Source organism: Haliotis asinina, chromosome 2 (genome assembly GCF_037392515.1).
Source record: "Haliotis asinina isolate JCU_RB_2024 chromosome 2, JCU_Hal_asi_v2, whole genome shotgun sequence".
Classification (NCBI taxonomy): Eukaryota; Metazoa; Mollusca; class Gastropoda; order Lepetellida; family Haliotidae; genus Haliotis; species Haliotis asinina.
The window spans coordinates 29,026,857-29,043,206 of record NC_090281.1 but is presented as its reverse complement, the minus strand read 5'-3'; the positions used below and the strand labels follow the sequence as shown (position 1 = coordinate 29,043,206).

The following is a 16,350-nucleotide window of genomic DNA, read 5'->3' as shown; positions in this document are numbered from 1 at the left end:
GACTGTGAACGAGACATCGGGTGGACAGTGGACAGTAGGGACTGACTGAGACATCAGGTGAACGGTGGACGGTAGGGATTGTGACTGAGACATTGGCAGACAGTGGACACTAAGGATTGTAAACGAGACATCACGAAGACAGAGGGCACTAGGGATTGGGACTGAAACATCAGGCGGACAGTGGACTCTAGGGACGGACAGCCACGAATTCACAATATTTAGTGCCCGTCTTCAGTGAGCAGGGTTTCATGCATTGAGTTGACGTGCTGCCTCTGCCTTGCACAGTCATTGCAGCCTGAGCCGGCAGGCGGACGTATTTAATGTGAGGATGGTTGCTTCACGGCAGAAGCGAGAGATGTTTGTGATGACAATTCCTGCTCTCTGTATTCACTCTGTGTGACCATACAAAGCGGCATGACTTTCACCACGTGGATGGTGTCGTTTGTGGCCGAAGTTGTATTAGTAACAACGTTGAACCAGACGCAGAGCGCTTTACCACAACCTGAGTCTACACATGGGGATATACTTCGACCTGGGTATGTATACAATGTTATTCCACAGCACAATGTAAAGCCATGAAGATCCGGGTTAGAATTGATCACCTGTAGCCCATCCTAACTAACTAAACTGACGAGACCGGGTGGTTAGGTTCGCCGACTTGGTTGACACATGTCATGGTGTCTGATGATGTTGATCAGTAGATTGTTTGATCCTGAGTCGATTATTCTCAGTCCACAGCTATATGGTTGGAATTTTTCCCGGCGCGGCGTTAAACAACAAGCAATTGCAACAACAATAGAACATCATCTACCATCTATCATCTACCATCTACCATCTACCATCTACGTGGTAATGTGTACAAAATAACTACAGAGCACTATACTACGATATAGATACCCAGAGAATATCGAACTACTATAAATACTATTCATAGTCCGTTTGCTGCAAAGTCCTGCCGATGAAATGGAAAAATAATATACAATGGAAAGCAACAAATCATCTCAAATGGCATGTCTTTTTCCATAATGAAGCGTAGATTTCTGTCTCACCTTTGTAAATACCTATGACGTAAGATTTTTAACACTGTTGTCGATATATGTTTGCAGTACATGACAAAATGAGCATGGTCTGCTTTGAGACGATATAACGTCTTCATGATGAAACGAGCTTGATTCTTGTCCACATTTAGAAAATGGACAGATAGTGCTGAAACCGACGTCGTGACATGTTCAAACCTCTGATTTTTCTCAGATGTGTCATGAGAACTGCCAACATATTACCTATGTGGGCTTCATCAGGTAGCCCAGTGGTTAAGCGTTCACTCGTTCCAACGAAGACCTGAGTTCAGTTCCTCACATGGTTATAATAAGTGAAGCCCTTTTATGGTGTCCCCAAGCGTGATGTTGCTGAAATACTGCCATAAGCGGCCTACCAATCTCGCTCAGAACAGTTCAGTTCAGCTCAGAACATTTCGGTTACCTTTCACACCTAGGCAGAACTGTACTGAGTGAGAGAGTTCGTGAGTGGGTATGGTTTTAGCAGTATTGAAGTAATATCACTGCCGGGGACACCAGAAATGGTTTCACACATTGTGCCCATGTAGGGGATCGAACCCAGGTCTTCAGCGTGACGAACGACCGTCTGTAACCCAGAGCCGGATGCAGCTTTTTGAGAAATGAGGGTGCACTCTATCGAGAAAGAGGGAGTGTACGCGTCATTTTCATCCGTTTGTAGTGGTCATTTAATAAATTTTCAGGACAAAAGCCCCCACCTCTGGATTCGACTCTGTAAGCACTGTGCTGCCCCAGTGCCTCCTGTGCTAATTGGACAGCTCCAAAAGACAGGGCACACGTAGCAGCTCTGCATTTATCATCAGACTTTACTATCCCACATGGATAACTTGTGTGAAACCGATTTTGGGTATGTCCAGACGTTAGGCTACTGAAGTAATGTTGGTTTTTTTTTTTGTTGTTTTACATATGTTTTGATCTATTTAGGTTTGAGGTGCAGTTTTCAGCTTGAAAGCCACGCCGTAGCTTGGAGTGTTATTGTTTGAAATTCCTCCCACGATCGTTGACTTCATGCCTACTTAACATTAAGTAAATTCGCAGATGACTCAATCACATCTCCACATCTCACCCTGACCCCACCCATTATCCCAAAGGGTATCCCACCCCCATTCCATCCAACCCCACCCTACCCATTAGCAAAATCTCCACCCCCTCCTATCTCTCCCTCCTGTGCTCCACACCTAGCTGAGTGTTTCACACGAACAAACACCAGGCCTAAACTGAAGCCCATCTGCTGATGAGAGGCATCATATTTTCATGTATATTTGACGGCAGCACACGATTTTTACATTAAATAATCATGCAGTATTTTCATAAGGCGCCGGCAACTTCGCCACGCTTCTTCATTACATGGTTATGCACAGATTGAGTTGATGTCACGTGACTTTGGAACTACGGGGAAATTATTGCAGGAGCACATTGCGATCATTAGTTAGGACAAAAAACTTGTCTCTCGTGACCCCTGACCTCATTAAACAGGCAGGGGCATATGTTTGGTTGACGCCCATTGCAGATCTCAGAGAACGGCGATACAATTACCAGTCCCCTTCCTAGTCTATTGTTGATTACACCAGCACCCTCCTGGCTGTATAGTGTTGAGTACACCACTGTTCTCATGGTTGTCTAGTGTTGAGTACACCACTGCACTCTTGGCTGAGTAGTGTTGAGTACACCACTAGCCTCTTAGTTGTCTAGTGTTGAGTACACCACTACCCTTCTAGCTGTCTAGAGAGGGGAACACCTCTACGCTCCTGGCTGTCTAGTGTGAAGTACACCACTGCCATCTTGGCTGAGTAGTGATGAGTACACTACTGTCCTCCTGGCTGTCTAGTGTTGATTACGCCACTGCTCTCCTGACTGTCTAGTGTGAAGCACACCACTGCACCCGTGGCTGAGTAGTGTTGAGTACACCACTGCCCTCCTGGCTGTCTAGTGCTGATTACACCACTGTCCTCCTGCCAATCTAGTGATGAGTATACCACTACCCCCCTGGCCGTCTAGACTGTCCTCCTGGCAATCTAGTGTTGAGTATACCACTACCCCCCTGGCCGTCTAGACTGTCCTCCTGCCAATCTAGTGTTGAGTACACCACTACCCCTCTGGCCGTCTAGTGTTGAGTATACCACTACCCCCTGGCCGTCTAGTGTTGAGTACACCACTACTCTCCTGAATGTCTAGCGCTGATTCCACAAAGCTTTATATGTCGATATCTTATTTTGTGGTATCTCTATAAAATCCACAAGTCAAAACCACATATATAGAACTGGGTGTAATTGTGTATCAGGTAGTAAAATACACACTCAAGTAAATTAAATTAGCTGTACTTCCAATACAGCTCCACTCCAATCCTTCAATGCACATATTCATCTTTGACTCCAAGAGAAAGGAATTCGTAAATATTTACATGTAAAGATAACGCTTGCTTCCTTATATGAACCACAGTTCTTTTGTCTGTTAGTGTCCACCTCGTCTACATACAACAATTGTCTGTTATATATTAACTGTTAGACCACACACATCTGCGTGTCAAGAATGTGGCTATTGCCTCTGTAATCCAGAAACTGCATCAGATAACAAAATGATATCATCAGCAATCTTAAGTAGCAGGATTTCTAACACGTCTTCAAAAAGTTTAACTCCATAAATATCCATAGCTCGTTTCTGGATAATGAAAATACCAGTGGTCCAATATGCAACCTTGTCTTAAAATAACTAGGCAAATAAAAACATTTATTGTATATCCAAGACATGCTTTTCCATAAAATAAAAATACTCATAAGTGGCAACATTATTTTTACCTCTTAAATCAGCTGAAACCAAGACATGCCAGTTAAGCAATGTCATGTACATTTTTTAAATTAAAGAAAAGGCAATAAATGGTTTCTTTTTTTCTTGCTAAACATTCCTAATAACTGAGTACAAAATAAAACAATAAATCTGCTGGATGTCTAATTTGTGAAGCAATTGTTTGTAACACTGGCCGTCTTGTGTTGAGTGAATGGGATACCCTTTGGGATAATGGGTGGGGTCAGGGTGAGATGTGGAGATGTGAATTTACTTAATATTGAGTAGGAATGAAGTCAACGATCGTGGGAGGAATTTCAAACAATAACTTTTACACAGCTGCATGGCGGCAATCGTGTTAGTCGCCTCTTACGACAAACATGAGTTACTGATGCATCATTTCTATCTCGAATTTTCATGGGTCTTCTTGTGTAGAGTACACCACTATTGTCCTTGCTGTTTAGTGTGGAGTACACTCCCACTGTCGTTTCTGTTTAGTGTAGAGTACACCACTATTGTCCTTTCTGTTTAGTGTAGAGTACATCACTGTTCCCGTAGTTGGTCGTCTTGTGTAGAGTACACCACTGTTGTCCGTTCTGTTTAGTGTGGAGTACACCCCTACTGTCCTTAGAATCCTAGTATTGAGTACATCACTGTTCCTGTAGTTGGTGGTCTGTGTTGAGCACACCACGGTTTTCCTGACTTCTCAGATGTCTAATGATGAATACACTCTTAATTAACTGTCAAGTGGTGTGTGTTTTACTTCTGTCCTGGTGTCGGACATGAATACAACAGTCTAAGTGTCGGACGTCAGTATACTGGCTTTAGTGTAGGACGTGAGTGGACTGGCCTTAGTGTAGGATGTGAGTGGACTGGCTTCAGTGTAGGATGTGAGTGGACTGGCTTTACTGTAGGATGTGAGTGGACTGGCTTTACTGTGGGATGTGAGCATACTGGCTTCAGTGTAGGATGTGAGTGGACTGGCTTTTGTGTAAGGCGTGAATATACTGGTTTTGGTGTAGGATGTGAGTTTACTGGCTTTAGTGCAGGATGTGTGTATACTGCCTTTAGTATACGATGTGAGTGGACTGGCTTTAGGGTAGGGTGTGGGTATACTGTCTTTAGTGTAGGATGTGACTTTACTCCTTTAGTGTAGGATGTGACTTTACTCCTTTAGGATGTGACTTTACTCCTTTAGTGTAGGATGTGACTATACTGGCTATAGTGTACGTTGTGGGTATACTGATTTAAGTGTAGGATGTGAGTGTCGTCCCTAGAATGCAGCATACGAGTCTTCTCGCCAGTATGTAGCAAGTCCGCGCCAACATGTACATTACGTGAGAGAACTCGCCAAGGTGCAGCACCAAGATGTTCTGCTACAGTACAGCGAATCTCTGGCATTGTATTGCCAGATAAAATGCATGTCTATAAATAATGGTATGCACAATTGCAATTTACTGTAATTGAAAGAGTTTTTCTAACCTTGTGTACGGCATAAATTCAAGCATAATTCCCGCTACAGGAAAAAGGCAGACAGGTTTATGTTTCTCGACGGACAATTATGCCTGCCTTCATGCCTCTCCCTTATCAGCTTCATCCAGATACACGCATCCAATCTAGTTCGCGGTCTTAACTGTTTACAAGTGTATATACAGCTTGCTTAGGTTAGCCTCATAATCGAGAGAGATCTAATAAAATATCCTGTGTCACGTCTTTCAGGGACTAATGTTGTAACCTGCAGGTGCTAAGACATTCGTGCTATAAACGGCGGTTATCAAACCATCCTGGTCCGTGTTTGGCTTCTTCATTGGGAGGAACCACCACATTCTCCGTCGTGGGCCAACTGTGGTTCCATGTGTTTTGATTTTGTTTGGGGTGTTCGTGTTTAACGTCACACTCAGCAATACTTCAGCTCCATAGTGGGGGTCTTAAATTTAGACTAATACTTAGTCTCGGGATATAAATATTATTTGATAGTAACAGACTAACCCATGTAAATTGAAAAGGAGACCACTGAAGACTAGAGATTCAACCTGAGAAGATCCAGACTTGCTTCATTTAAGGCTTTACAAAGTTGCATTACGGGGGAGGGGGGGGTGTTCAGGTTGGGACAATAATGTCGTTCAGGGTCTGTGTGACAGACTGTTGGAGTCTGTAAACAACTGAGTCTGGATCAGGTGATCGACAGCATGAGCATCGATCTCTGCAACTGGAATACTAAATGCTAAGTCAGTGAGCATGACCACCGGATTGTGTGGAACACCTCGTGCGACCAGCATGTGTTGTTGAAGACCTGGAGATCCTTTGACAAGGCACTAAGGTGATCGTAAGTCACAAAGGTAACCTTAGTGCAATGTTGAAGAGTGAGAGTTAAGGTTAACCTTAGTATAAAGGTTGCTTCGTGAAAGGAGCCCCAGTTCTAACTCGCATTTTCACAAGCGAATCAGATTCAGTTACATGTCCACCGGACATTTTGGCAAGACCTACCACACTGAAACTATGTGTTTTGAGATACCACAATATCCTACTGCATTCTAGCAAGGTTAACTGTTGCTAGTACACATCCCTGTGTCTTCTAGACAGGCCAGTTGCTGCTACGAACTCCAAAGTACAGAATATTCTGCGAAGACATCAATCTCACTCTGTACTCATTAATAATTGAAACTATATCTAGGGCTTGCAGGTAAAGACTGCGGTCTCACATGCTATGTAATAGGTGCACACGAATTATCTCCCTTTATTATCTCATCCCAGACTTCACATCTGTCGTCAAGATGCAGTCGTCTTGAAACCAGTACCCACAACGAAATCAGTATGTGTTCCATATTACCAAAGGAGTTATCGCCCTTGCAGAGGAAACAAGACGGGAGTGTGTCCACATTTCAGGTGAGAGGACCCATACAAAACAAATTATTAACGATTTTGCACGATATTTGTCTGTGAGTGTGTAAGAGAGAGAAGAGAGAGAGGGGGAGAGAAAGACAGTGAGAGGGAGACAGACAGAAGAGAGAGAGGGATAGAGACAGAACGGAGAGAGGGAGGGCGAGAGAGAGGAGAGGGAGATGGCGACATGGAGAGAGAGAAGAGAGAGAAGAGAAAGATAGTCACAGACTGAGAGACAGAAAAAGAGGAATTTGAGAGGGAGGGGGAGAATCTGTAATCGTTGTCAATTATGAGTGGTACAACAATATGTTTGTGTGTATTTATGTAACTGTCAGACGGGAAAGTACCCACCCGTTGTATTATGTTGGACATGGTTTTATTCACCGCACTCCTTGTTGTAAACATGGCGTTATGGGACTTTTGTTGTAGACTTTCCTACAGGATGGAGATCAGACGGCTGATTGAGATGAGACCCCAGTACAATACCCGTTTCTCCTGCTGCCCAGGGTGGACGGGGTATGACGCCCAGAAAAACGCCTGTCTGGAACGTAAGCCATCTCTAAAACGCAACGATCTGTTCATAACCTGTACAACAAAATACTATTGAGTCGCTCAGGTTTTTCAGAACAAAATACCATAATCTCGTGCAGCTTTCTAATTTCAGATCTGTTAAGTCTTCCTAGTAACGATACATTACCATAGCCTGTGGCAGCTTTCTCAAAACAGAATACAGAGAGGTCTTCCAGGTTTCTCGCGCTAGGAGGAATACCTTGTCCTGAGTTAGCAGAATTTTACAGGGTCTGGCAGGTTTCTCATCAAAATATAAGCAACAAAAGACAGTCTCTCTCGAAAGCAGAGTCACTTGTACAAGTCCTGATTAGATAATGAGCATGTGTTTAGGGATCCCTATTATCTACTGATGATACAGCGACCTGTACCTAATTCCAGCTTTTCTTCATAGAACAACATTATTGTCTATGCTAAATCACGGATAACCCGGACTGGTGTTAATGGTTCTGTTTCGGGGTGACGTGTGCAGAATGAATTAAATCAAGGGAGATCACTCGTGCTGTCATGTCGGTCAACCCTCTCGTTTCCCTGTTAAACAACGTCACTTTAACGGTATTCCCTACTGGGCCATATATATATCTACCTTTTCACCTACAAACATCAGCGCTTTTAATATACTCAGCTGGTTTATCTCCAGAATTCATTCTGTGCCCTGCAAGAGAATATACATATAGCTGCTTAATTTACTTGAGCAGAAACCCTGACTGGAATGACCAACCTTATGTTACACTACACAATATGTTCAGCTGGTTGATCTACTTAAGCAGAGACCATATGCCGATGGTCTCCCGACTGAAGTGACCGACCCCATGTTACACTACACAATATGTCGCTGGCTCATCTAGAAGACTAAGTCTGTGTAAGGGCAAATGCCTAGTCTCGGAATATACATAATTTTGATTGTAATAAATAAGCCCTTTTAAATTGAAAAGGCGCCTTCTAGAGGTCAGAGATGAGGATATTTTGACATGCTTTCGTTAGGGTTTTAGTACTGTAGGGAGGGCTAGACTAATGCTTAGTCTCTGAATAGATATCATTTTGATAGTAACAAACCTATCATCCATCAAAAAGGAGCCCCAGGGAGAGCAGAGATGCAGAACCTGACGGACTGACCTGACTGAATTCAGACTCTTGAACCTATATATGTGTATAAGGTGTTTCAGGGACTGTGAGACAGACTAAGCTGTAAGGAATATAACTTGGTTCAGGAACTGTGAGACAGAATAGCCTGTCGATCTCGTTCATTTACAGGCGTCAGTTTGTGTCTCACAACATAACGTCGTACTTGAGAATATTTCACTTATGTGCCGACGTGAAGGCATGTGCATGTGGCTCTTGAGCTTGTTTTATAAAGCTAGCTCACTGAGACACCAGTTCAGTATGAATGCCCCACTCAGACACATTATACTGACTCCGAGCCGACCAGTCCTTGTACCCATTAATGCTGAGCGCCAGGCAGGGGCCTACAAGTACAGTATTTTAACGTCTTCTGGTAGGACGCGTCCGGGGATCGAACCCGCTCTCCGGACGGACGCTCTAACCACTACACCACGGAGGCGGTCTTATCTACAGGAGTCGATGGTCACTCACACAAAGCGTGTTTAGGTGGGTTGGGCGGTGGAGGTAGAGGAGAGAGGAGAGGACGACAGTATGGTAAACCTGCCTCTCAGCGACCGGCTTCGATTCCCCATCGAACATGGTGTAAGACTAAACTCACTCACTAGTAGCAGTACGCACGTGGGGAGCAGGTCAGATAATATGAATCGGGACTTAAATCTGGAATTAGATGGTGGGTTTAGAGGGTAATTAACGCCACGTATGTTATCATAATCACGCTGATTAATGAGCTGCACATGTATGCTGTGCACACGTGACCAGGGTCAAAAAGGGTTTGTTGTCGTTACACTAATTAGTTGCTTAATGTTGATTAGCATCCATGCACATTCCCCAGCACACGAGAACGCATTGGCCTCTACAATCACACATACACGTCAAGCAGTGGTATATCGCACGTAACAATATATGCTGTGTCAGTAAGGGATCTGTAAGCTGTGGCACCAGTGCACACCCATTCTAGCTGCCTTACCAGCGACACTTGACGCTCCTAGCTGAAGAACGACACCATGTACACCTTTACACTGGCAGATCGACATGTGCCTTACGTATTCACGAGCTTATTAATGTAAAATACGGGACAGTGGGGTAGCCTGGTGGGTAAAGCGTTCGCTCGTCACGCCCAAGACCCAGGTTCGATTCCCCACATGTGTACAATGTGTAAACACCATTTCTGGTGTCTCCCGCCGTGATATATGTTAACCCGGGCCTTTGGCATGACGTGCGATCGCTGAAACCACTATAGCAAGGCTACCCAAGAGCTCCTCTCTTACTTGCCCCGTGTCCTGGTGAAAACGCACACGTTTTCCCGAGCTTCCCGTGAAAAAAAGTTTCAATTCCTGACTTCAAAACAGGCAATGTGATGCTGAGTCAATCGCCAGTCGGCCATAAACCCATCGAGCGATTTACGTGATTACTTCTGACGTCGTTGACATGACAGGTCTTCCACTACTAGGAAACGGTTAGCTAGGCTATAAATAGTAGCTAAAGTGTTCGTTCGTCACGCCGAATGGGACCATTTCGATTCCCCACATGGGTACAATGTGTGAAGCCCATTTCTGGTGTCCCCCGCCGTGACACTGCAGTGATATTGCTAAAAGTGTCGTAAAACCCAAATCACTCATTCACGCCGGTGCTAGGTCGTCTTCCAAGCTCATCAACTTTCGAGTCCATCGCTATTTACAGTTACTTAAGGAATTCTTTTCTATCATTGTACACGTATGCACACGCTTACCTTTCTCAGCATGCAAGTACCTCATTAACACGTGTTCCTCGGGTACAAAAGGGGAATTGGGTAGCCACGTTGTTTAGGCGTTCGCTCGTCACCGTGAAGGCCCGGGTTCGATTCCCCACATGGGTAGAATGTGTGAAGTCCATTTCTGGGGTCCCCTGCTGTGATATTGCGGGAATATTGCTGAAAGAGGCGTAAAGCTAAATTCACTCACTTACTCAGGTGTATCCGTCTTCCTAAAGACTAACGTATCACAACAAATTAGTTTTTCATTTGACTCAGATTGTGTGTGTTTACCTCGATGTCCCGGATCTTTATACATCGGTACACATACCACCTGTTGAATATATTATGACATGGATTTAAAATGGCTCTTTTTCACCTGTTTTCCACAGCTGTCTGTGCCCCTGCGTGTCAACATGGCGGCAAATGTCAAGTGCCTAACAAATGCAACTGTCTGGACGGATGGAGCGGCAGTTCTTGTGAGTCTGGTGAGTGCATTTTGACCGATTTGACCATTGTATCTTCATCACAACTCTGTTTACAATGCCTTAAATCTGTATAAAAATTAGTTCCGTCGCATTATAAAATAGAACTGCAGTGAGTTAGTGAGTCAAATTTGACTCCGCTTTTAGCAATATACCAGCAATATCACTGCTGGGGACTCCAAATATGGGCTTAACACATAGCAGCCATGCTGGGAATCGAACCCGGGTCTTCGGCGTGGCGAGCGAATACTTTAACCACTAAGCTACCCCGCACATGAAAAGGACTGTAACACACATATATGCCATCTAACTAAAGCGTTCATACACGTGACGACATATGTATGCCATATGCCAATAACATATGTAGAAACTAGATCACCAGAAACGGCACTCTACTGTAGGTTTTCCAGTGGAAAATGGCACTTAAACGTCAAATCCACAAAAACGTTAATAGGAGAAAATTTGAGATGTATCCAAAAAATTAAATGACGCTGCATGTGTTTTGTCAACATTGCATGTTGCATCGCTCTTGCATACAACCACAGCCAGGAGTCGCGACATGGAGTATGTAATAGGATACGGGTAAGTTCATTACACTTGAGAAAGATATAGGGAAGCCAGTTGTAAGTTTAGAGTGGGTGTAAAACGCAACTGCCAAGGCTCTTAGGTTTTCATACCAACATGTCCGCGGAATGGCAAAGTATAGCAAAAACGTAAGGGGTCGTATCAAAAACAAAACCGCGGTATTTGACAGCTTTCATAACGGGGCGATTAGGCGTACAATGTACGAGCTTCGTAAGGAGAATGTGGCCGAGGCTTGTAGATAATCGGGAGGGAAATTGAAGATGCGTTTAATGTCCCTAAACTACTTTAATTATTTATCTACTGAAGATAAGATTTCGATATGCTGCACGTGGTGATGACGCAGCAAATTTGGAAGAAAAACTTCAGTTTATGAAGTCACATTATTCCGGCGCCACGACTATCTTCTCCCACAGTCACTGCTTCCTGAGTAAAATTCTTTGATAGAAACCAGGGTGAATAAGAACCAGTCTACTACTGAGCATCCTTGGTACCATCAGGATTGGTGATAATTGCGTCACGAACGTATGTACCTTCATGACATGTCTGCAACAAGGTTATTTTATAATGGTCATGTCGGTAGCAAAGCTGTTCTCTGAAGGACATGTCTGTAACATGTCTATATGTTTCTGATGGTGATGTTGGTAACATATCTGCATATTTCAGAAGGTCATGCCTGTAACATAGCTGCATGTACATGAAGGTTATTTCAGTGACATATCTGCATGTTTCAGAGGGTCGTTTCTGTAGCATTTCTGCATGTACAAGAAGGTCATGCCTGTAACATTTCTGCATGTTTCAGAGGGTCATGCCTTTAACGTGTCTGTACGTTTCTGAAGTTCTAAGATGTAACGAAGCTGAGTGCTTCTGAATGCCTATGTGGTGTTGCTTCAGACATCAACGAATGCCAGAGCAGCCCTTGTGAGCAGCGATGCGTCAACAGTGACGGCAGCTACCACTGCGACTGTCACCACGGTTACCGCCTCTCCGATGACGGCCGCACCTGCACTTGTGAGTACGTGGACATGGTCGGGTCCCCTTTTGTTTCAGGCCAGCTTTTCGTGCAACTGTAAGTATACAGCCACACACTGTTGCGGATCACCCATAAAATTGTGTTGATAATGTCCTCTGCTGAGCCTTACAATCACACCCATAGGCCATTTTAATGTTTACATTTGTAAGTCCTAATGGTGCGTTCGTGCTGTTGGGAACCTAAAACAATAATCTGAGGTACATTAGAAAGTCCACATCTGGCATGTTACTTTTTTTTAAACCAAAAGTGTAAATATTTTGAAAAATGATTTGAATGTGACTTACAAGTCGCCAGCGTTTCTCACGTTCCTTACACAACGTCTCACCACTGTGTAGCTGCTGATGTTGTGTTGATGCTGATGACGTCTCTGCGAGCATTCGGTGTTGCATAAGGTCTCTTTCTGTCTTCCAGTCCTGTGACAGTCAGATATCATGGCGCGTTTCATTCCACCATAGTCATTCCGGCAAGTACGGCGGACCGTATTGGCAATGTGGTCGGGCACGATTGTCCGGGTACAATGTGTGAAGCCCATTTCTGGTGTTCCCCGTGATATTGCTGGAATATTGCTAAAAGCGGCTTGAATCCAAACTCACACACCCAAGCAGCACCGTTGCTCGAAGCCCCAACCTGCGATATTCCATCGGTCGTTCTCGATCTGCTACTTGATAATCTTCAAATTTGGAAAAGTGCCTGTTACGGGTATACCGCTAACAGTCTCAGTCGGTGGTGTTTTATACTGATAACGCATAACATTCACGTCCGTTTAAGTACAATCGTGATTTTCATGATATCCTGAGCACAGTATTGAAAATAACTATCTGTGGTGTTTCGGCAACAGGTACCCAATGTTGTATGAGTGGTAAGTCACAAACAAAACTCTTTTCGAAATATTAGCGCTGTGTTCCGGCAAATAATCTTCAAACACCAGATGTGTAGTTTCCTTTGTACACCAGTTTATTACTGTTTAAATGTGTGGTTTATGTGAATACAATGAGGTCCTCGTGATTTCGTGAATGCTCTACTCCTTAGGTCGTAAGGATTACAGGGGGTCCCTTGTAAGTGTGTTAATGTGGGAGACATGCAGTTACTTCGGGTATAAAGTATCTACATGGTCGTGTTGATGTTTGACTCTGTTGTACCTATGGGTATACAGGATACATCTGGTACACATGCCCAGAAACCTGCATGGTTGTGTTGATGTACCTGTGGGTATACAGGATACATCCGGTACAAATACCCAGAAACCTGCATGGTTGTGTTGATGTTTGACTCTGTCGTACCTATGGGTATACAGGATACATCCGGTACAAATACCCAGAAACCTGCATGGTTGTGTTGATGTACCTGTGGGTATACAGGATACATCCGGTACACATACCCAGAAACCTGCATGGTTGTGTTGATGTTTGACTCTGTTGTACCTATGGGTATACAGGATACATCTGGTACAAATACCCAGAAACCTGCATGGTTGTGTTGATGTACCTATGGGTATACAGGATACATCCGGTACAAATACCCAGAAACCTGCATGGTTGTGTTGATGTTTGACTCTGTCGTACCTATGGGTATACAGGATACATCCGGTACAAATACCCAGAAACCTGCATGGTTGTGTTGATGTACCTGTGGGTATACAGGATACATCCGGTACACATACCCAGAAACCTGCATGGTTGTGTTGATGTTTGACTCTGTTGTACCTATGGGTATACAGGATACATCTGGTACAAATACCCAGAAACCTGCATGGTTGTGTTGATGTACCTATGGGTATACAGGATACATCTGGTGCAAATACCCAGAAACCTGCATGGTTGTGTTGATGTACCTATGGGTATACAGGATACATCTGGTGCAAATACCCAGAAACCTGCATGGTTGTGTTGATGTACCTGTGGGTATACAGGATACATCTGGTACAAATACCCAGAAACCTGCATGGTTGTCTTGATGTTTGACTCTGTCGTACCTGGGGATGTATAGGATACATCCGGTACATATACCCAGAAACCTGCATGGTTGTGTTGATGTTTGAGGCTGTTGTACCTGGGGATGTATAGGATACATCCGGTACACATACCCAGAAACCTGCATGGTTGTGTTGATGTTTGAGTCTGTTGTACCTGGGGATGTATAGGATACATCCGGTACATATACCCAGAAACCTGCATGGTTGTGTTGATGTTTGAGGCTGTTGTACCTGCAGGTATACAGGATACATCTGGCACACATACCCAGAAACCCGTATGGTTGTGTTGATGTTTGACTCTGTCGTACCTGGGGTATACAGGATACATCCGGTACACATACCCAGAAGCCTGCATGGTTGTGTTGATGTTTGACTTTGTTATAACTGCGAGTATACAGGATACATCTGGTACAAATACACAGAAACCTGCATGGTTGTGTTGCTGTTCCAGTCTGCCTGTCCTGCACAGATGAGTTCACGACCATGTTACAAGACCAGAAGCATCTCACCCACAAAGTCAACACCATACACGACGACAATGTAAGTTTATGTTTTATATTCACGTGCTGGACGTCACTGTATGTCAGCAATGTAAGTTTATGTTTTATATGCACGTGCATCACGTCACTGTATGTCGACACTGTAAGTTTATGTTTTATATTCACGTGCTAGACGTCACTGTATGTCGACAATGTAAGTTTATGTTTTATATTCACGTGCATGACGTCACTGTATGTCGACAATGTAAGTTACAGCCCTAATGCACGTGCTTGACGTCTTTACATGTCGACAATGTAAGCTAACGCCTTGATACATGTGCTACAGGTCACTCCATGTCGACAATGTACGTTAACGCATGATACATGTGCTTGAGATCATTGTATGCTGAGTATGTAAGTTTGAATTCTTAGCAGGTAACAGACTTTACCTTGTGTCGAGCAACAGTGTACAGCAACAGGTACCAGTAGTAAATGGAAATTGTACCCGAGTAACTGGCAGCTCAACTTTCCAGGACATACTGACGTTGAACGTGACCAAGCTTCACAAAGATTTGCGGACATTGTCAACATTGCCCACGTCCCCGACCATACATGATCTGCCACACCCGACTACCTCAGCCACGCCCACCCCCGAGCAGGATATTTCGGACGTGAACACCTACCTGTCATCACTCAGCGAACAGATCGCTATGCTGGAGGAGAGACTGGATGTCTGTAAGTGAGTGCGTAAGTGAGTTTAGTTTTACGCAGCACTCAGCAGTATTCAAGCTATATGAAGCAAATAATCGAATCTGGACAATTCAATCCAGTGATCAACAGCATGAGCATCTGGGATACGATAACATGTGCCACCCAGTTCAGCAAGCCTGATCCTGTTAGTCCCTTCTTACGGCAAACATGGGCTGCTGAAGATCAATTCCAACCCAGATCTTGGTCTATAAGTCGTGATACTGATCTGCTGATCTGGGTTCGTGGACATGGGTGAATGCTTTACTGCTGATGGTATAGATGGATAGATCAGGGATATAAGGAGAGATGGTGGATATATAAGAGGGCGCTTAGTCGGTTTGATCATGGATGAACGGATAGCTTTGTAGTTCTTGGGTTGAGGATGGGTTGAGTATGGGTTGAGGATGGGTCAGTGAATGGGTGGATAGGATGAATGGAAAGACAGGTGGATGGCGGGTTAGTATACGAGTTAATGAGCGGATGGACAAAGGGGTTGTGTTCTGTTCTGTGGGATGGGATAGTTTAATGAACTGATGGGTGGGTGAATGAATTCATGATGGGTAGATAGTACTAGATACTGGCTAGATACTAGTATTCTGATCCACACATGTAAACCCAACGTCTTCCAGGTACGTGCACCAAGCCCTCAGGCAAGATGACAGCGATGGCCGGACTCAGAGGGAGATCAAGACATCGATACGGTTAGATAGATGGGGTCAGTGGTTGGACTCCTCATCCCCATCCCTCCTGGTCACTCCGCGCACCCATGCCATGATGTAATAGATGTTGATAGAGACCCATACGTGTGATCGTTAACATTTTAGATAGTAAACATCTATATTCAGCTATTTTGTTTCTTCTTTATCATGTACGTACACAACGTTCGTTCGTGAT

General features: G+C 44.1%; 1 protein-coding gene across 1 annotated transcript; it reads left to right on the top strand.

Annotated features, from left to right (window-relative positions):
• The first annotated feature begins 315 nt into the window (after nucleotides 1-315).
• On the top strand, nucleotides 316-16,300 carry LOC137272431 (epidermal growth factor-like protein 7). Its single transcript, XM_067804811.1, has 8 exons — nucleotides 316-536; nucleotides 6,609-6,740; nucleotides 7,167-7,285; nucleotides 10,548-10,643; nucleotides 12,117-12,233; nucleotides 14,679-14,767; nucleotides 15,240-15,441; nucleotides 16,086-16,300. Exons 1-8 carry the CDS (start codon nucleotides 415-417, stop codon nucleotides 16,160-16,162), a joined length of 954 nt encoding a protein of 317 aa, XP_067660912.1. The 5' UTR covers nucleotides 316-414; the 3' UTR covers nucleotides 16,163-16,300.
• The last annotated feature ends 50 nt before the right edge of the window (nucleotides 16,301-16,350 follow it).